This window comes from Schistocerca cancellata, chromosome 9 (assembly GCF_023864275.1).
Source record: "Schistocerca cancellata isolate TAMUIC-IGC-003103 chromosome 9, iqSchCanc2.1, whole genome shotgun sequence".
NCBI lineage: Eukaryota > Metazoa > Arthropoda > Insecta > Orthoptera > Acrididae > Schistocerca > Schistocerca cancellata.
Window position 1 is genome coordinate 46,323,611 of NC_064634.1, and position 23,186 is coordinate 46,346,796.

At 38.6% G+C, this 23,186-nt stretch overlaps 1 protein-coding gene across 1 annotated transcript in view; it reads right to left on the reverse strand.

The window, feature by feature from the left end:
* The window catches only part of LOC126100953 (uncharacterized), a 75,231-nt gene extending 59,575 nt beyond the window's left edge, over positions 1-15,656 (reverse strand). The window contains exon 1 of the mRNA XM_049911614.1: positions 15,519-15,656. Coding sequence (XP_049767571.1) covers positions 15,519-15,579 — 61 coding nt within the window. The 5' untranslated portion in view covers positions 15,580-15,656. The remainder of the gene's footprint in view (positions 1-15,518) is intronic.
* Positions 15,657-23,186: the final 7,530 nt, after the last annotated feature.

Here is a 23,186-nt window from a genome sequence, read left to right on the forward strand (position 1 = left end):
TTTGTCTTTCAAATAGTGGGATGATCATAGATGTACTCCATGATTTAAGAACAGAACCCCTATGACGGTAGTGACAATTAGTGCCAACTGCCTTATGGTTTTCTCAACAATGATACCTGGAATGCAGAAAGATTAGGGTTTAACACTAGAACTGCAGAAATAATAGCATCCCTAAAACACACAAACAACTTGTGGAAATGCAGCTGAGTGAGGAATAGCAGTTGAGTGACTTTTTGACAGCCATTGATATTTCCACAGATGCATACCAGTGTAATTTGCAAGACATAAATGCAAGAGAGTGCTGTGCATGAAAATTTAAAACCTCAGCATGTAGAGCATACGTCAAAAGCCAACACACACTATAAACACTAGCACCACAACACAACTAAAGATGACCAAACCAAATTCAGAAGTTATCAATAGCCCAAAAGAACACACACACCAAAGTACATTTTCGGGAATCAACAAAATGCTGTGAGTAATGAGGATAAGTGTGTGGATAACTGAGAATCTGGATCTCATGGTAGGCATGCTAGAGTAGTCCATGCAGTTGCAATGTCCACTGCGTTTGGTTGGCTTAGTGGAGAGAGAAAGTGCCTAGTTAACAGGAGACCTAGGTTCAAACCCGATTCAGCACAAATTTTCAACTTCATTCAATGCCCACTCGCAGCCGAAGTCTTTAATTCTTTTGTGTCATAATTCATAATGACTGCTGGATCAAACAAGTGTCTGTTTTTTCAGACATATCCAAAAGAACAGACACCACGTATATTTTGGGTAGTCTGTGCAGTTGCAATGTCCACTGTGTCCAGATAGCTTAGTGGTAAGACCAACTGTCTAGTAAGCAGGAGCTCTGGGTTCAAATCCTGGTCTAGCACAAATTTTCAACTTTCTCCATTGCTTTCATTCAGTGCCTACTCACAACCAAAGTCTATAACTCGTTTGCATCTTAATTCATAATGACTGCTGGATCAAATTGGTGTCTGTTCGTTTGGACATGTCCAAAAGAATGGAAATCGTATATATTGCAAATACTTCTTCACTGACACATTCATTCCCTCTACCACATGATCAACCATCTCCTTTCTATCCCCATGTCCCAATAAGACTTTCAACTGGAACTTAATATAATAAAAACAATAGCCACAAATAATAAATTTGACCCCAACATCATTTACAAAATTCTAAGTAAAAAGATGAAGAAGTGAACCAGGTCTCTACTATCCCCAACAAACAACACAGACAAACTGGAAAAGAAATGCTGCAGATTACCTTTCACAGGAAAATGTCAAACAGGTTAAGTAACAATTTGAAGGGAAAGAGTTTCTCTGTGTTTTCCCATGACCCTCAGCAAATATATAGTTGCTTGTTCAATGCAAAAGACAAACAACCAGCCATCACAAAAAGTGGCATTTATAAAATATGCCAAGAGTGTCAGTCTTGCTACATAGGACAGACTGGGAGGTCAATCTGCACCAGGCTTAAGGAATATCATAGAAGCTGGAGACTGAATAAGCCTCATTGAGCCTTTGCAAAAAATTGCCTTAACAAAAACCATAAATACATAATAGATTTACAAGTCTTACACACAGAGGAAAAGGGGGAAAAACTCAGCCAGTTAGAAATTCTAGAAATAAAAAAAAGTGTATATTTCCACTCATATTATTAAATGAGCAAACCCAATTCAATTACTCACCTCTTTGAGATGATATCACAACTCCTAGATAGAAGTGAAGCTTTGGGCCTCAGTCCATCAGTAGATAAAAAGGTTACAGCCTGATGCATAACTTTATTCTTAGGTAAGTTTAGTCATGTTAGTGCAACTGCTAAATTTTGTAATTCCATATGTAATTTGTCAAAAAAATTGTCACTGAAGCAATTTTACATTAAGTCAAGAATCAATACATTAAGAAGTTCAGAGGTTTATCTTTGCCTTATCATCATGTTTATCTTTGCTTTATCATTTTTGGAATCACAATGTACTTGAAAGCTGGCTTATAGCCTGAAACCTACATTGTGCAGTAACCATAATAACATTTGTGAAACAAGACAAAAAAGTGTGTTTGTTTAGTTAATTCTTTTATTTACAAATGGTTCCATGAGGTGAAGAATGGCATACCCTCCCAATGTTTGGTTGTTTGGTCAGTTATCCTCCTTACCAAGGTACGCAAAGGTATTGCAGCAAATGTACTTTGATGCCACATCTACAGCCATCTGGAAACTGAGTCCAAATTTTTCACATTGGTGTGGCATCAACTGGGTACCTTGCTCCTTGCTTTTGCTGGGAAGTAACTGCCCATCAACTGCAATATTTTCACCAGAGTGGTAAAAGTGGAGACAGTTTTCCACAAACTTAATCCATATTTCATATATAAGAGGGAACTTCTCAGCAAAGATGTGTTGAACTTGGAATGACTTCTCATCGGAGAGGATGAATTTGATGAGTTCATGGAATATCTCTCTTATCATTTTATCCTGATTAAATTAGGCCCCCAACAATGTGACCAAATGTCATCCTGGGAAACACGTTTAGCACAAGAAGTGCCTCTGGTGAACATGAAAGCAATCATTACCCCAAAGTTCTCCAAGTTGGAGGGCACTGATGACAGAATCATCCACTAGGTGCCATGCATATGCAGTGGACTATACCCTCTCCTTCAGGACATCCACAGCTGCTTTTCTTCCAGGCAACAACATGTTACCAACCTTCCATTCAGTTCAGTCTCTAGTGGCCACCTTCACAATTGGCTCAGTCAACTTCTGAGACCATTGTGAAGACAACTGAAATGCAGAGACATCTAGTAGCAGAAACTTCAACTCAGCCTTACTATCTTAGTTGCCTCTAGCAGAACTGTGAATTGTGGTTTATTCATCTCATAACATACATATGCTAATCCTTTGATTAGAGTACAGGAGACATGTCAAAACACAATTAACACAAATGTTAGCAATCATCCATTCTGTTCAGTCTCTAGCAGCCACCTTCACTGTTATCTCCTCAACTTCTGAAACCAGTGAGAAGATAACTGAAATGGAGAGAAATCTGTTTAGAGAAACTCTGACTTGGGATTACTATTTTAATTGCCTCTGGCAGAACTGTGAATTGTGATTTATTCATCTCATAACATACATGTGCTAATCATTTGGTTGGGTACAGTAGATATGACAAAATATAATTAATGCAATTTCACCAATATAAAGCTATAGTTAATAAGATGGAGCTGTATTTAAACATTAATGCAAATAATTTGTGGAAAGATACCTTTACACATTCAAATAACAAGACAATTTGTAAATTACATTCTGCTCAAATATTCAGTTCATTGTTCATGAAATCTTCAACAGAGCAGCAGCATCGCTGAAGCAGAGCACCATGTAGCTTTCTTCTTAGTGAACCTAGATTCATACTCAAAATTGTCTTGGCCTCTAATTTGTTATAAATTTACATTCCCATATACTGGGGAGTCTAAGCATATAAGTTTAAGTAATGAGCAGGGAGTATTCAATTTTCTTTATTTCTTGTACGATAAGTGTGACCAAAGCAGTTCTCCTTGCATAATTCTAAAGTGGTACACAAAAAATGATATCATAGATATACAGGGAGGATACTGTTGTTAATAATTTCATGTTTTTAAACAATGGGTGGCATGACTTCCTTGGATGCACAGTACATAAATATTTCTAATGATTCTCTTCTGTAATTTCAGTACGTGCATTAAGTTAAATAATACCGTGTACCTTATGAAGCTATGGTATGCAATTTTCCTCATGTCCATGTCAGTAGCAGTTGCCAATATTTGTACTGCAAATACAGAGCTACATAGATTGTTTGTTAGATATTCCACGTTTGACCCAATTTAAAATCTTGTCTAGGTCGAATCCTAAAAATTTAACAGAAGCCACTTCTTCTAGATTTTGATTTTTACAGTTTATTTTAATTTGCTTCTATTACTCACAAGGCATTTTCTGATTCAGAATTTTAGTTAGGCAGAATATTCAAAGCATCTTAATGAGTAATACCACACAGGTGTGACATGAATGAAAAACTTCTTACAGTAAAAACATACATAAAAAAATAATGTTATCTAAATTATGAAAAACAATAGCAACACACAACACAAAACTGAAAAGTTATGTAACAAAATCTAGAGTGCAAAACCTTCTGACAATGCATGTTTTTCATCTGAAGCACAGATTATTGACTGAAACAATTGCAGTGCAAGCACCTTTGTAATTATAAAGACAGCAACATCCCAAAATGGGGTCAACTGACCACTCCCACCATTCTATGTGCACTTCATGAGATTTTCATGAAATTGTGAAAAATTCAGTAAATTGCAGTACATCATTGTGAAAAGAAGAAAAAATTAAATAAAGTCACAAAGATTGGTGGAAATGTTAAAAACTGAATTTGTTACTGCAGAAGTGAAAGTGAAAGGTGTCTTTTGACCTCTTCCTTTTCTAGTGTTACTGTCCATCAGTGATGAGACCATTAGAGATGTGATGCAAGTTTACACTGAGGTGACAAAAGCTATGGGATACCTCCTAATAGTGTATCACATCTCCTTTTGCTGGGTATACTGCAGTAACTCTACATGGCATGGACTCAACATGCTGTTGGAAGCCCCTGCAAAAATATTGAGCCATGTTGCCTCTATAGTCACCCATTATTGCAAAAGTGTTGCTGGTGCAGGATGTGGTGCACAAACTAGCCTCTCAATTATGTCCCATAAATGTTTGAAGGGATGAGTGATCTGGCTGACCAAGTAATTCTCTTGAATTGTCCATAATGTTCTTCAGATCAGTTGCAAACAATTGTGGCCTGACGACATTGTGGATTATTGTCCATAAAAATTCCATCATTGTTTGGTAACGTGAAATCCATCAATGGCTGGAATTGGTGATGAAGTAGCTGAACATAATCATTTATGGAGCCAATGATCACTTCTGTTGGACCAGAGGATCCAGTCTATTCCATATAAACACAGTCCACATCTTTATGGAGCCATCACCAACTTGCACAGTGCCTTGTTGACAACCTGGGTCTATGGCTTCATGGGGTCTGTGACACATTCAACCCTGGCCATCAGCTCTTATCAACTGAAATCATGACTCATCTGACCAGGCTATGGTTTTCCAATCATCTAGGGTCCAATCAATATGGTCACAAGCCCAGAAGAGGCACTGCAGGCGAAGTTATGCTGTTAGCAAAGGCCACTCACACCAGTCGTCTGCTACCATAGCCCATCAATGCCATATTTTACACACTATCCTAATGGATACATTTGTTGTATGCTCTACATTAATTTCTGTGGCTATTTCATGCAGTGTTGCTTGTCTGATAGCACTGATCACTAACTCTACACAAATACTGCTGCTGTTAGTCATTAAGTGAAGGGCGTCAGCCACTGTGTTGTCAGTAATGAGAGGTAATGCCTGAAATTTGGTAGTCTCAGCATACTCTTGACATTGTGGATCTTGGAATATTGAATTCCCTAACAATTTATGAAATGGAATGTCCCACGCATCTAGCCTCAACTACCATTCTGCATTCAAATTCTTTTAATCCCAGTTGTGTGCCATAATCATATAGGAAACCTTTTCACATGAATCACCTGAATACAAATGACAGCTCTGTCAATGGACTGCCCTTGTATACCTTGTGTGTATGACACTACCACCATCTGTATACGAGCATATCACTGTCCCATGATTTTTGTCATCTTAGTGTACAGTGGGGAAGAAGTTGGCCATGTCAGTTTAAAAAGATCCATGCTATTTGCCTTAACGGATTAAGGGAAAGTGCAGAAACCCTTAATCTGGATGGGGATCTGAAATGATGCACTCCTGAATATGTGTCTGCAGTGCTAATCACTGTGTCACCTCACTTTGTACCAACTTTCAGAGGACATTGCGGCCTGCTCTACTCTGTTTTTTTCATACTGTCTACACATATCATACCTAATAAGGAAGTATATTTGGAACTCTGGAAACTTTAGAGAACTCAGTGTCAGTGTCTCCTCTTTTTTATGATATAAGTTGTTGTAGGTTTTAAAGTTTCCAGAGTTCCAGATATACTTATTTCTGGTGTTACATGCAATGTGGCAATTAATGTAAAATCTTATTTGTTGTCTTACGTCTCTTGAATAGTCTCACATGTGATATTGCCTAAAATTTTCCCCAATAGGAAGAAAGTGAATGGTCCAAGACAGCCAAATAACACTAACAAAATGCTGTCTAGACTGAAATTTGTGATATCCAATCATGAGGTGAGTTATTAACAATACATTTAAGAAGAGACCACTTTTTTACTGTAATTTAGGGTATAATCACACATGATTTAAGAGTCACTAGAAATTACAGTGATTCAGAATACATTAATACAAAGCAACTATCTGCCAGAAAAAGTGGCAGATGTGGATGATGCTGTAGGTTAATTAGTATGGGAGAAACATCTCAGGAGTGTGGGTCGATGTTTCACTGGAATGATTGCAGCAGGGAATCCAGTAAAGTGTCAGATGAGGCTCTTCCATTGAGTTGTTGATCATGTACAGGGGATAGGCAAAATAATGTGAACAGTCGCAGTAATAGGATGGTTTCGTTTGATAGTCAACAATACAGGTAAGGCACGTGTTGTGCTGGACTGTGCATGTTCAGTATGGACTAGGTGTCAGTGCAGGTTGTTTACAGGTAGTGCACACTTTGTATTTGCATTCAGAGGCCGAGGTTGACATGCTATGAAAGACCTAACAGGGTTCCAAAGAGTGCAGATTGTGGGAGCCTGATTAGCTGGAGCATCAGTAACCAAGACAGCCAACTTACTGAATGTTTCAAGAGCAACTGTTTCAACAGTCATGACAGCCTACAAAAAACATGGAAAGATATCATCATGTAAATGTAATAACGGGTGCAAATCAAACTTATACTATTTGCCTTAACTGATTAAGGGAAAGTGCAGAAACCCTTAATCTGGATGAATTGTGACAAAACAATACAAAACTATGGTGGATGAAGTGTCTGCAGAGCTCAATATCCATCTTCTAGACCCCATATCTATTGACGCTGTCCACCGAGAACTCCTTAAAGCAAATATTCAAGGACGAGCTGCTATACTGAAACTATTAGAGATGACAACCAACATAAAGAAGCATAAAACATGGTGTCAGGAGCATAAATCATGGATGGCTGATCAGTGGAAACACGTCATATTGTCCAAGAAGTCAACATTTTCGTTATTTCCAACATCGGGCTGGGTTAATTACAGGCAAATGGGGGTCCAATCCCTTATTAATAAACCATTACCAAGTAAGTACTGATGTTCACATTATTTTGTATATGCTGCATCAATCAGCCAGCCTGCAACACACAGGGAACACAGAGCACTTGGTCAGAGGAACTTTCATTTGTCAGCACCATCTACCATGGCAACGATGTGTTTTCGGTCACATGTTTATAGGACTTTTTTTTTTTTTTTTTTTTTTTGCATTTCCTGTCAGAAACCTATCCCTGCAGTTTGTCAGTTTTATATATTCACCCTGAATAGCATAACTGAGGAGGCAACAGTCTGCTTCAAATCGGCAGTTTCTTTCTGATTTACTCGATTAAATCTAGGTGGTATAACCAAAAACAGTATTCAGAAATACTGTGACAGTTTATTTTTAATACAGTGAATAGTTAAAATTTATGATTTACTGGTCTTATAAGACTCATTCCACATCCCTGAAAGTTCTTCTTTTTGATGGGATCTATATGAAGCCATGCATGAGTGAAACACATTACAGTCTGTCAGTTTTGATGTTTTCCAAAAATTTTACTTCTAAATACTTAATATTTGCATAAATTAAAATACTGATTATGTATTAATTTACTTCAGTCAAAACTTTTTGTTTGCAAATACAATATTGGCAATGTGCTTTATATGGAGAGCCTATAGTTATTCCAATACTTTCTTCTGCTTTTCCAGCATGCCATGACTGTAACTACAGTTACCACACAAGATAATTTTATTTATTTATTTATTTAACTCAATCTGATTTGAGCCATCACACCTTCTCTTACATCAGATATATACAGTACTTTTTTTTACATCATAGTTACCTAAGAAATGACAGTTTAGTGTAACAGTATTTTACATCATAGTTACCTAAGAAATAAAACAATGGAAAATCCCGGAGGAAATGTAACAATATTATGAAAAGGAAAGTTGCTACTCACCATGTAGCAGAGATGCTGAGTCGCAGATAGGCACAATAAAAAGACTGTCACAAATAATATTTCAGCCAACAAGGCCTTTGTCAAAAACAGACTATACACACACACACACACACACACACACACACACACACACGACTGACTATGTGTGTGTGTGTGTGTGTGTGTGTGTGTGTGTGTGTGTGTGTGTGTGTGTGTGTGTGTGTGTGTGTGTGTGTCTGTTTTGAGAAAGGTCTTGTTGGTCAAAAGCTTATCTGTGACAATCCTTTTGTTGTTCCTATCTGTGACTCAGCATGTCTGCTACATGGTGAGTAGGAACTTTCCTTTTCATAATATCATTACCCAAGAAATAGCAATTTTAGTATGACATATAGTATTAAAATGATTTGAATGTCTATAGACACAATGTGAGTAAATAATAATGAATATGAACTAACAAAGTTGCAACAACTGCACACAGGGACAATGGTAGTCATTATTGTTGCTCCAGAAGATGTCTCATTAACTGTCTTCTGAAGCTGAAGACATTCCGTTCTCTAATACAAAGTGGGAGGTTATTCCTCCAGAGTTGAACTCCTACTGCTACAAAGGAATTCAAGGAAGTGGCTGAACAATGGAGTGGGACGGAAAAGATTTTGCTTTGATGGAAACTGGTGTTTCTGCTTTGTTATTCAGGCAAAAGCTTTGAGGTCAAGGAGAGATATGAGGGGTAGTATGCATTGATAAGACAGTAGAGAAGAAAGAGGGTGTGGAAATCTCCTCACTTGCCTGCATGAGGCCAGGACAACTGTGCACATGGTGGTGAAATATGAGCAAAGTGTCGACTATCACAAATTTATTGAACACAGGTATTCATAGCAAGTTAGAGGTGATGTGAGCTTTCCTAGCAAAGACCTTGCAGGATAATATCACTGTAATCACTAATTGGAAGTAGAAGTATTTGTACAAGTTTCTTTTTAAGTCAAGAAGGAAGAGCTTTTTATATTTTTGTACAGCATAGAGAGATGCCGATGTCTTCTTGTACACTGCAGTTACATGCTCATATCAATTTAGAGTTTCATCTATTAGTACTCCTAGACTCTTTGCTAAGGGAGAGAAGTTGATATTTGTTCCATTTAGGATTAAAGATGGTAGAAATTTATAATATTTCTGGTTAATGAGCCTAGAATGACCAACTAGTACTGTTTGGGTATTGGATGGCCTGAGTCTTAATCATATATTGTGTGTTCATTTTGATAGTGCATGCAGGTCAGTATTGAGATTCTCCATAGCTGTCTTTAGTTTTATATAGCTCATGTCACAATGTTTTGAAAAAATGCAAAATGAAATGTTCCAAAATAAACACCAGGTACATAATTTATAAGATACCTTAACAGATTGCTCCAGCTCTACCATAAGCAATTAATTCTACATGATGTTCCCATGATAATTTATGATCTACACTCCAAAATATAACACAACTAGGATCATCAGAGAAAAGTAGTCTTTTAAGCAAAAAAACATTATCGGTATCTGCACTTCCACTAAATAAAAAGCAGTTCACCTTAATCTTATTAAGTGATTGCGCTATTGTACTGTCAACTCTAATTTAACAACTGAGGTCATTAATAGAGTGAAGGAAGGTTGTTTCATTTACTATACTGACAAAACATAAACATCTCAAGAATACCCAGAAAGGATAGAACAGAATTTAAGAGAAAAATATATTAATGAGATTATTCCTGTACTGTTTGTTTCTCTACTGTAACATTCAATTGTTAGCTTGAAGCTGAGAATTTGTTCCGGGCAGGTTCTGTATGGACAAAGTCCTCTTTGGTCTGCTCCAACTTGAGGTTTCAGATTGTTTTGACCCTGTTGTAAATTACATGGGAGAAAATTTTATATGTGCAGCACGGAAAGACTATTCCTCTACAGTTATCTTACAAAATATGAACTCCAATACTGAGAGAAAAATCAGGAAAGTTAATTCACAGGATCCAAGAAAATGAAAAGATATTCACATCCATCAGACCCATTGTAACTACTTCTAACTGAATAAATCTTTGAACTACCAGTTAAATAGAAATTGCAATTACAGGGCAGCTGGTGCAGACCTAGTCTGTGCAGAAATCTGTAAGAATACAGGAAAACCTGCAATTATAAATCTCCAGCAATGTCTGATTCAAATGGGGGAGAAAATGCCAGAAAAGTTTAAAAAAGGAGAAAAACAACCTAGATGATTGTAGAGGAATAGTCTTTCCATGCTGCACATATAAAATGTTCTCCCAAGTAATTTACAACAAGGTCCAAACTGTCTGAAACCTCAAGTTGGGGCATACCAAAGAGGACTTTGTCCATACAGAACCTACCCAGAACAAATTCTCTGCTTCAAGCTAATAATGGAATGTTACAGTACAGAAACAAACAATACAGAAATAAAAGCTCTCTATTTCATTCACAAATTTTTAAAAATGCCATAGTACCCATAGAACCACACCTTTAAAACTCCTCGGATAAAGCAGCAACCACCTGAAATTAATAAAAAGCAACAAATTTTGAATCAAGGTTCACAGGAGAAGAGTAAAAAGTTTTCACAATGAAGGCTGGTCTCAGATAAGTTGACAAATAATCCCCACAACTTTTTAATGTGGCCCTCAATTACATCATGAATATTTGGCAAAAAGAAAATCCACTTAGAGCCAAAATTTCAGCAATATCCCCAACAGATCAAACTGCTTCAAGTTTGTAGACACTCTAGCTCTCTCAGTCCTCAATATGGAAAATTTTCATGCCCAAACTACCAGTCTTCAAAATAAGAAATTGGAATACTACAGAAAACTGAGATTATGTCATTGAAATCCTGTGTATAAACAAAGTCTCGATAAATTATTAGAAATTGAACACAATGTTGCATTTTAAATACATGGGTGAATCAGCAAGCATGATATAAGTGAGAAAGTAACATGGATAAACAGATCAAGCAAAATTTATGAAGTCCAGTTTTTAATCTGCAAATGTAACACAGGAAATGCTTGACAACAGTCACAAAGATCCAACACTGTAAAACCGTAACTATCCCAGATGTCTCTTACACTTGAAAAACTCTATTCCAAATTAAAAATGAAAGAAGAACTGATTACCTTCTCAAAAATTACAGAAGATTTATCAGAATTTGCGTAAATAAAAAATTTCATGTCAACGAAGTTTGGAGAATCCTCCCTCCAATGAAACTGCCTATTGAGAGATTAACTTAATTATTAGAACAATTAAGAATAAAATAAGCTCTTACTTTTTCACATCTTGCAACAGCCAGAAATGGATCTTATGACAATTAGTGCTGAGAAATTCAGAAAAGATGAGAGCACAGTGGATCCAATAAATACAGCAATACCGCAAAGCAGTTGAACTTGAAGAGCAGATGCATAGAATAAAGATTAGATTAACACTCTTCTTAAGACTGACAAATTTTTAGCAAAACATAATACACATAAATGCTACAAAGATTTCGAGCAAACTGAGGGAATCATGATCAGAAGGAATGAAAAGGTACAGAGTGAACTGAAAGTGCCAATCAGCCATCTAATAAAAAGTAAATGTGGAATGACTCAAGTGGTCCATTGTGATCAATTAATATATAACAACTGTACATAGTCCTATAAGTATGAGCAGCTCATTAATCATTACTAAGAACAATAAGATGACTTATCATCAAATTAAGACTGAGAAAGAGACGTTCGTCTGTTCAGCTGCCATCTGAAACGAGTCTAGTATGGCCGAGTTTGGGCACTGGGGATCAGGAAATGTTGCAAGTTTTTAATAATCTTTTAGAGCAATAAAAGAACATGTATATATTTTAGGAACAGGATAGAACTCAATACTAAATCCTGTGAGACTGCATATTTTATATTTCCCCTGCTGTGGGGTTAGTTTCAGTCTTGTAATGCAGTTTGTTGCTGTGACTCTCCGGTTTCCGTTCTGAAGACAAGAGCCCTCATAAACACCAATCACTCTTTTCAGTATATAATGTGTACTTCTACATAAAATAATACTGCAACATTTTTTTGTAATATGAGAGTGAAAATTCATAATTGTTTTCATATTTACATATCAAGCACTATACATTACTAATTTGAAATCAGTTTGTACCCAGGTATGGTATTTTTCACTTTCTCTTAACCACAGCCCATGTGTATTATTTGTTTTCTGTCTCCCTTAGCCCAGAAGTTCCTGTCTCCTTATGTTGTTAAAATATGCTGATTAATAAGGAGCTGTCTTATTTCTTTTGACTTTCCTCATACTGAATTATAGTGAAACAAACACTTCTTTTCACACAAACAGCTACTGCTTCCCTCTCCACATTCCTGCAGATAAATGACATCTCTCTGTCTGCAACTTTTCTCTTCCCATCACATCACTTTATGCTCACTTACACCTCTTGCCCTTCTTCCTCTCCTTAATTAGTTACTCATTTTAATACCCCAAAGTAAATCAAGGTCTTTTTTTGTGTGTATCAATATCAACATAATGAAACATATGTAGAATTGCTGGTTAGATGTAAGACAGGGCCTGATGGTTCCTTCAGTACACATTCTGCCCATTATTCTTCTCATGCTCCTGTTTTACAGATCTTTAAGATGTCCTTCCTCAAGATGACTATCTTTCTTCTACAGAACATTACTGGCCCCTTTGTCCAGAAATACTTATCTACCTCATCACAATTCACATTCTGCTCTTCTTCAGGAGCATTAATACCTCTCTTCACACCTTACAGAAGTGTCTTCAGGGACCTATGGATTATTATACTTAAGCACCAACTCTCTAACTGTGCAATTCACAACCACAGTTCTGGAGGTAAAAATAATTCCCATTCAAATAATACGTCCTTGTCTACTGTTCATAATAGTTTTTTATAGTCTTGTGCAAAAGTCTATAACAAGTGGCCAACAGATATCAGGTAGGATACTAAAAAACACAGTAAAGGAATGCCTCTTTTGCCACTGCTACAATTTACCATAACATCTGGGTTAAGGGACAGAAATTACATTGATCCCTAATGTTTGTTTATAAATATAAAGCACAACACTTTTGGTGTTCTATGGTATTAATTTATTTAATTACTCGATTTTTGGCTTACAAGGCCACCATCAGGCAATAACTAATGTTTGTATTTAACAATATCATGAAAAGGACAGACTGCTACTCACTATATAGCAAAGATGCTGAGTCATAAGGCACAAGAAAAAGACTGTCAAACAATTAAGCTTTCAGCCAAAATGGCCTTCTTCTGAATTAGACAACTTACACACACACACACACACACACACACACACACACACACACACAGTGACAGCAGCGAACTAATTGTGTTTCCTGTCCCCATGACCTTTTCTCCCCTCCCCGTGCCCTCCAAATCCCTCCCCATTCAGCATGATGGGAAATTTGGTTTTCACTGAGTAATGTGATTCAGTTCAAGAGGAATAGTCAATACATGTCACCGACTTTGTCCCCTGTCGTAATCTTAATGCCTGCTGTGATATCATCTTTTGGTGTGGAAGGGAAAAATATCCTGGTCGTGGTGACAGACTGGTCTGTAGCTTTTGTCCGAGGTCTGAGTTAGGTTGGAAAGTGACAGTTTAGTTGTGAGCTGGCAGGGCCAACAAACGTGAAATTAAAAAGCCTGGTTGCAGTGACAAACTGATCTGTCACTTTGCCTTAGGTCTCAGTTAGGTTGGAAGTTGACAGTTTGGTTGTGAGCTAACAAAAGCCAATGGATGTGAAACTAAAAAGACTGATTGTGGTGACAGTCCAATCTGTGCCTTACAATGTTTGAAAAAATCATCACTTATATCATGTTACAGTTGCCATGTTGTTTATGGGGTTTGTCACATGTTTCCTACATCACTGGTCAAAGATGACAACTCATATAAAATATTACTCTTTATATAAACATGTTTTCTTCCTCTTAATGGATAGTTTAGGAAAGCTTCTTTTGAAATCTTATCCATACAAATAAAAGATAGTGTGTAATGATCAAGTTTCAAACCTGCATGCAAAATTTGGTGACCATATTGTATCATATCGAAATAAAAAATACATAAAATGGCTACCTTTTGACTTCTCACTGATATGGCACAAGATCTTCTGAAACAGTGCTGGAATATATTTCATGTTACTCATGTAGGTACTTCAAAAAAAATACTGTTGTACTCAGGGAAATAAAGCACCTAAAAGTACATAAACAACAGCCTTGTAGTATACCGTAACTAAGAATGCAGCATCATCATCTTTTCCTTTCCTTTTTACTCAAAAGTAGCAGCTTCCTCTCTAGCATACTTGATAAAATTCAGATGAAATACGTGTAAATAGTGTTAAGTAGTATAGTGATAGTTCGTTTTCAATTCAGGAATAGTTTGTTTTTAACACAAGATACACATTAAATTTCTGTGATTACCTTATCCTTTGTTAATATATACCTTGATTTATTCCCTACCCCTGCAGGCTGTACTACCTGATGGACTTTAAGGAACAAAATTAATTAATGAATGGGAAGACATCTTCTTAATCGACCTTCTTTTCTTCTTCGTCTTTCTCCTGTTCTCTATGGGATCAGCATGTTGTATGAGTTATGATAATGTTAGTGACAGTTGGTGGCCAGATATCCTGCCTAACACCTGCCATATTAAAAGATCAAGTTGATAACATTTGGGAAAATACATGAATACTCATGAAACACATAAGAAAACATGAAACATAAACATGATCAGTGCCCACAACAGTCTTGTCCATGGACATCACACACAATATTAATTTTTGTTCTGATGTAGACTACTCAGTTTAATACAAGAACGTTCTGAAAATCATTCACTGAACTATGCAAATATCCTAATATATTTCATTGTTACTTACAATAGCAGTTAATTCATGAATGAAAAAAAAAAAAAAAACGAGTTGTAATTTTGAAACCTTATTTGCTCTTCACCACCTAGCTGACTACTATCTTAATAGTTTCTAGAGACATTAGCATGTATCATAAGTTTTGGAAGGCATGAATTACAGATCTCATGGATGCAGGTAAAACGGATTACTGACATCCACCTAATAAAGTCCCTCATATTCTTCCAAACTAAAATATGTTGATAACAGTCGTTGATGCATTACTCTTGCTGTACGGCATGTGACGTCTATTCAAGGCAAATATCATTTGAAGTGGGTTACATTGCACATGCTAAACAGTTCATACTTTAATATTGTTCGGACAGTGGAAGTGCACCGTCTGCTAACTATGAAATGCTTTCTAATAATTTAATGTTGGTACCGTATTAATTTACCTTCGGAAGCAACATCTACTTTATCTCCTGCGTCATATATCACGTATTTATGTTTAGCCATTCTGCCTCCCTACTGTCAATTCTACTCTGCGTATGCGAATGGTTGTCGGAATTCCTGTTGTCATGACTACCGAGGACAACAAGCGTGCATTCAAATCTCCATGCTGCTCCGTAGGCTAGAGCCATCTGTTGGTGCGTTGCGGAAACGCTACAGCGCACCGTACGTCACGTGATAACAGTGGCTTTGGAGGAAAGTTCATTGCTGTAACGGGGACGGTTTCCAGTGAATCGTGTGAAAAATGGAAAAGACAATCGTACGAAGATGAATTTTCTTAATGAAAATGGCTTGACAAGGTGAAAGGAGCAGGCCATGGACGTTCTTGGAGAGGATCAAGCTCTACAGGCCGTCCTAGGTGAGTATCTCGGCGTTGACGTTACGGGAGCCTTGTTGTTGGTAGGCGGTGCTGGTGCAACTCGGTGGTGGTACAGCGCGCTGCGGAATCCTTGACGCGAGAGAAGCGAAAGTGACAGACGTGCCGCGATGTCCGCTTGTCACAGTGGGACAACGTAACGGCTTTAAAGATCTGTGGATTCTATTTTAGAGCGGCTGTTGAGAAGATGTAATTTATTTTTCTTTAAGCCGATTGCATCACGCAAGAAGTTGCTGCCAACGTGTGTATGTGTATCTTAGCCGCCAAATCGTAATGCGTCCTTGAAAAACAGGACATTTAATATTCGGAATATAATCTTATCAAATGCAATTGTAAAAATGAAAAGAATTATTCTACGAGGTATTTCAGGAGTCACATTACATCAAATTTTCGGACCACGCTGCTAAATACTTCATTTAAGAACAGCTGTTGAACATACCTTTCCTGCTTGTATTAAGTATGATTTTGCTATGTGGAATATAACGCTGGATAAGATAGAAACCGACCACCTTCGCCTGTTGTGGCACGAAGAAAGCCCCGTTATACAACTCACACTTGAGTTATTTAAGGTAGCTACATAAGCGCGGTGTATCGTATCGTAAATACATGTGCTATTAGTTTTGAGGTGTGTCTATCTTATTCAATGCTTTATTCACACAGTTAAAAACTACGAAATTGTGTAACTGGGCAGGTCTTACATTTATAACAAATTCATTTGTCTTCGTTTGCAGTTGTCTGTTGTTGTTTCCCTAAGCTTCTTTTAGATTTGAAACATGTGCCTTTGTGCATTTTTCACAGCTAGGTGTAGCACTGCCTTTTTGGGCTTTCTTTCATTAGAAGACGTTACCGAAGAATTTTTCTAAAACACTTTAAGACTAGAGGATAATTAAATATTTTGTATTGGCAATGTAGATCCATTCGTTGTTACTGAACTGTCAGTAGCTTACTAATTGAATAACACGTTTAAAATGTAGGAAAATAGTGTGGGACTAAAAACATCAACAGTTTTAAAGCTTATGGCATGCATAGCCATAATAACATATAGTCTGGAATGGCTCATCAGTTTACAGATTTGGTTTCTGTTTGTCATATAACCCTGATATTCATGTGGATATATTTGCACTAAATGTGAGCCTACGATTGCATTTAAGGTATTGCAAGCAACTTCGGACACCCGTGCTTTGTAACGACATTACAATTACCACCTAAATCAATTGTTAGGAAATCGCAATAGGGAGAAAATGGAGCATGTGATCCGGCATAAGACGTTATACACGGTGTGTCTACAGTTCTGCAGTTTTCTTGAGCTCAGTGTAGACCAAAAGACTCTTAAACAAGGAAATAAAACAGGGAAGAAACATGCTTAAAATTGTGTAGCCAAACTTTGTTTTTAATGTTTACGTTACGTAATTCGTATGTGCGTGTAGAAACAAAAACACTAAAGAAGACGTCATAGCGCAATACTTTTATGTCGGTGTCATCTGTAATATTCATACTTACTGGGATTTAGCGTATCTGTACCAGACGGTTGCTATGAAAACGATGTATTTTTGTGACGAAGTACATAAAAATAAATTTGTGTACTTGGTTGATAACAGCTCTCAGATCTTCTTTAGTTCGAGATACAAGTGAACGCAAAATGTCTTACAACGGTGGAAACGGAGGGTACGTTTATGTTTTGAGTTCGGCCTCGTTTAGGAGCGGAATTTCCCCATTAGGGAGCTTGGGGGCCGCTGTTTGGAAGGAAAGGTGGGGTACACGTTATGGATGAGTAGTAGGGAGCGATTGAGAAAACTCGGTTGTGTGAACAGCAGCCTGAACATGTCACAGTAAATTCTCAGCAAGCTTTATCATTTCGAATACATCTTGACGTACTGAAATCGCCGTTTTACCGTTTACAGCCACCCAACAAGGAATTTGTGACAAAATTTATTTAGGACAACATAAAGCTATTGGCTTCGATTTTTGAAATAGATTTTTAGAGATGTTTGTTCATGTTCATTGAGATAATCCAATTTTCGGTTGTCACTATTTGCTCTGAGGGAATTCTATTTATTGCCTGTATCCTACTTGTGGAAAGTTACAGTTTCTCGCATTTACAGTATGTGATTGTTTTATCGGCAGACATCCGTATTTCTGGGAATACTCTGATTATTTCACTTGCCCGTGAGCTATAATCGCCTTCTAGTCCGAATTATAAATGGAACGAAGAGTACCTACTTTGCGGCTGAAAGGTGCGATTATCGATTGCGAAATATCCTGTCTTTACACTGAAAACTTATGAGCAAGTTTTTCAGCCGTGAATGTCACCGTGTGCTGAAAATTCTAAGAGTGGTATAAAACTCGAAAGTCTCCCAAGAGAACCAAAACATTTGGAAGCTAAGGACTATCAGTGAGTTTGACATGGTGTGAGATCATATCGGCAATTTCTGTCAGAAATTATAACGTTTTTTTACCCTTCACGAAGATAACGGAGGCAATTCTGGGAAAGCTGAGAGAGAATTTGCATATAACACCTAAATTATTTTAAACGTGGATGCTCCCGCGAAATGATTTCGTGTAATACTTTTAAGACGTTACGTCAGCCAAGGGAGCTCACTAGCCACATAACAGGTAATTATTAAAAATAGGAACTCCACTAAAGATTATAAAAATTTTATCTCTGAGAGATAGTGCTAGAATCTGTCAGACCGTAAATCTATGGACCCTATGTTCTGAGTTCCTGGATGACCCTTTAAACAACTGGGGATCGAACGGAGACCTGTGAATATGTTGTCTGCCAACTAACCCACAAGACCTTAAAAAATTACGCATTGTTATTGAAGTAAGACAGCAGCGTTTCCAGTAGCTGCAGGGTTAGCAGGGTGGATGCTTGGCTCATCTCGCCATGTAACATAGCTGACATGGCCTCGCTATGTTGGTATTGCAGCATGACTGAAAGTAAGGGGAAAATACAACTGCTATATTTCCAGAGGACATGTAGCCCTACTGTATAGCCTAATGAAGATAGCATCCTCTTGGGTAAAATATTCTGGAGGTAAAATAGACCCCTATTAGGATCTCTGGGCGTGGACTGCTCAGGAAGGTGTTCTCATCAAGTTAGTGAGTTTATAAAGACAAATGAATAGGTTTAAGTATGATTAAGTGTTACTTAGTGAAATGCGGAGTTAGGTAGAACACGAGTAACGGTCAGGCGGGTACGGGATTACAAAAGTAGCTACACTTGGTCCATGACATAATGTTCATAGTTGGATAAATCATAAAAAAGCGACTGGTTGCATATCTATTACCAGTAAATCGCCAAAAGTAAACTAATTTCATAATCAAGTTAGACAGGAAGTCAACATCCACCACAGTAGGGTGATCAAAAAGTCAGTATAAAATTGAAAACTGAATAAATCACGGAATAATGTAGATAGAGTGGTACAAATTGACACACATTCTTGGAATGACATGGGGTTTTATTAGAACAAAATAGTACAAAAGTTCAAAATATGTCCGACAGATGGCGCTTCATCTGATCACAATAGCAATAATTAGCATAACAAAGTAAGACAAAGCAAAGATGATGTTCTTTACAGGAAATGCTCAGTATGTCCACCATCATTCCTCAACAATAGCTGTAGTCGAGGAGTAATGTTGTGAACAGCACTGTAAAGCATGTCCGGAGTTATGGTGAGGCACTGGCGTCGGATGTTGTCTTTCAGCATCCCTAGAGATGTTGGTCGATCACGATAAACTTGCGACTTCTGGTAACCCAAAAGCCAGTAATCTCACGGACTGAGGTCTGAGGACCTGGGAGGCCAAGCCTGACGAAAGTGGCTGCTGAGCACACGATCATCACCAAATGACGCGCGCCAGAGATCTTTCACGCGTCTAACAATATGGGGTGGTTCTAATAAAACCCCATGTCATTCCAAGCATGTGCGTCAATTTTTGCCTCTCTGTCTACATTATTCCGTGGTTTATTAAGTTTTCCAATTTATACTGACTTTTTGACTACCCACTAGCTCTGTAGGTAATGAAGAAACCGAAAAAATATAATGAGATAAAAGATTTTAGTGATGGTAGTGGTAAGTTCCTATGGGGCCAAACTGCTGACGTCATCGGTCCATAGGCTTACACGCTACTTAAACTAACTTACTCTAAGGACAACACACACACAAATGCACGAGGGAGGACTCGAACCTCCGACGGGGGGAGCCGCGCGAACCGCGGCAAGGCGCCCTAGACCACGCGGCATAAAAGAATTTATTCAGTTCGTTGATTAGATGAAAATTTAATTGTGGTGAGCAACTGGAATTCGATAGGGAGAAAAGAAACTACTACGAGAACGTGGACTGGAGAAAAGGAATAAAAGGGCAAACAGCCTGACAGCATTTTGCACAAATCCCAACTGCATCATTGGGAACATTTGGTATAAGAACTATGAAAGAAACTATACGTGTAATACACCAGGGCGTTACAGATAAATATGTAGTGGTAAGGCAGAGATTAAAAACCAGATTTTTAAATGTGGCGTATTTCCAAGAGCATATATGGACTCTGACCGTAATTTATTGGCCTTTAAATGCAACTTAAACCTAAAGAACCTGCAAAAAGGTAGAAAATAAAGAAAATGGGTCGTGGATAAGTTGAAAGAATAAAACACCAGGTTGTTGAAAGTTTCAAAGAGAGCATTAGGCAACTATTGACTTGAAGGGGGGAAAGGAATAATATATAAGATGGACGCGCAGCCTTGGGAGATGAAATGGCGAAATCATCGGAGAAACAATTAGGCAGAAAGATGAAACCTAACACAAATCCCTGTATAACACACGAGATGATTAATTTGATGATGAAAGGAGTAAAACTGAAAATGCACCAAATAAAGCTGCCAAATGTGAGCAGAGCTGTGTAAAAAAAAAGTGAGTGACAGAAAGTGCGAAATGGCAAAGCAGGAATTGCTAGAGGACTAATGAAAAGCTGTGTAAGCATGCGTGGAAGATTGGTTCCACATACACGAAAATTAAAGTAATCTTTGGAGAAAAGATAAAAGCTCCGGGGGCAAGACTAACAAGAGAACATCACCAACTCGACCTCATATTTTAATAAGGACAAAAGAACACTAGCAAGAAATCAGCCTCAGAAATCGATCCCGCGCTGAAATTTGGGCCGTAATTCTACACTACTGGCCACTGAAATTGCTACACCAAGAAGAAATGCAGATAATAAACGGGTATTCATTGGACAAATATATTATACTAGAACTGACATGTGATTACATTTTCACGCAATTTGGGTGCATAGATCCCGACAAATCAGTACCCAGAACAACCACCTCTGGCCGTAATAACGGCCTTGATACGCCTGGGCATTGAGTCAAACAGAGCTTGGATGGCGTGTACAGGTACAGCTGCCCATGCAGCTTCAACACGATACCACAGTTTATCATGAGTAGTGACTGGCGTATTGTGACGAGCCAGTTGCTCGGCCACCATTGACCAGACGTTTTCAATTGGCGACAGATCTGGAGAATGTGCTGGCCAGGGCAGCAGTCAAACATTTTCTGTATCCAGAAAGGCCCGTACAGGACCTGCATCATGCGGTCGTGCATCATCCTGCTGAAATGTAGGGTTTCGCAGGGATCGAATGAAGGGTAGAGCCATGGGTCGTAACACATCTGAAATGTAACGTCCACTGTTCAAAGTGCCGTCAATGCGAACTAGAGGTGACCGAGACGTATAACCAGTGGCACCCCATACCATCACGCCGGGTGATACGCCAGTATGGTGATGACGACTACACGCTTCCAATGTGCGCTCACCGAGATGTCGACAAACAGGGATGCGACCATCATGATGCTGTGAACAGAACCTGGATTCATCCGAAAATATGACGTTTTGCCATTCGTGCACCCAGGTTCGTCGTTGAGTACACCATCGCAGGCGCTCCTGTCTGTGATGCAGCGTCAAGGGTAACCGCAGCCATGGTCTCCGAGCTGATAGTCCGTGCTGCTGCAAACGTCGCCGAACTGTTCGTGCATATGGTTGTTGTCTTGCAAACGTCCCCATCTGTTGACTCAGGGATCGAGACGTGGCTGCACGATCCGTTACAGCCATGCGGATAAGATGCCTGTCATCTCGACTGCTAGTGATACGAGGCCGTTGGGATCCAGCATTGCGTTCCGTATTACCCCCCCTGAACCCACCGATTCCATATTCTGCTAACAGTCATTGATCTTGAACAACGCGAGCAGCGTTGTCGCGATACGATAAACCGCAATCGCGATAAGCTACAGTCCGACCTTTATCAAAGTCGGAAACGTGATGGTACGCATTTCTCCTCCTTACACGAGGCATCACAACAACGTTTCACAAGGCAACGCCGGTCAACTGGTGTTTGTGTATGAGAAATCGGTTGGAAACTTTCCTCATGTCAGCACGTTGTAGATGTCGCCACCGGCGCCAGCCTTGTGTGAATGCTGTGAAAAGCTAATCATTTGCATGTCACAGCATCTTCTTCTTGTCGGTTAAATTTCGTGTCTGTAGCACGTCATCTTCGTGGTGTAGCAATTTTCATGGCCATTAGTGTAATAATATCCTGTTATGCTCTCTAAAAGTACAGCTTTCAAATTTTGCGCGCACCAGTTGGCGCTTGCTCCTCCCCACTGCAGCCGGCATGCGTGAAACACTAGAGAAGAGTGACAACCAGAGCCCTCCTATTCGTACAGTCTGGAGGAAAGAGGATCAGAATGGTGGACACAACTGCCCAACATGTTTTGAAATCCTGTCCCAATAATGTAATGTTATTCTAGACGAAAAATGCACTGAAGAGCCAAAGAAACTGGTACACCTGCCTAATATCGTGTAGGACCCCCGCGAGCACCCAAAAATGCCGCAACACGGCGTGGCATGGACTCTATTATGTCTGGCTGGAGTGAACTGACCCCATGAGTCCTGCAAGGCTGTCCATAAATCCGTAAGAGTATGAAGGGATGGTGATCTCTTCTGAGCAGCACGCTGCAAGGCATCCCAGATACACTCAATAATGAACATATCTGGGGAGTTTGGTGGCCATCAGAAGTGTTTAAACTCAGAAGAGTGTTCCTGGAGGCACTCTGTAGCAATTATGGACTCGTGGGCTGTCGTGTTGTCCTGCTGGAATTCCCCAAGTCCGTCGGAATGCACAATGGATATGAATGGATGCAGGTGATCAGACAGGATGCTTACGTACGTGTCCCCTGTCACAGTCATAT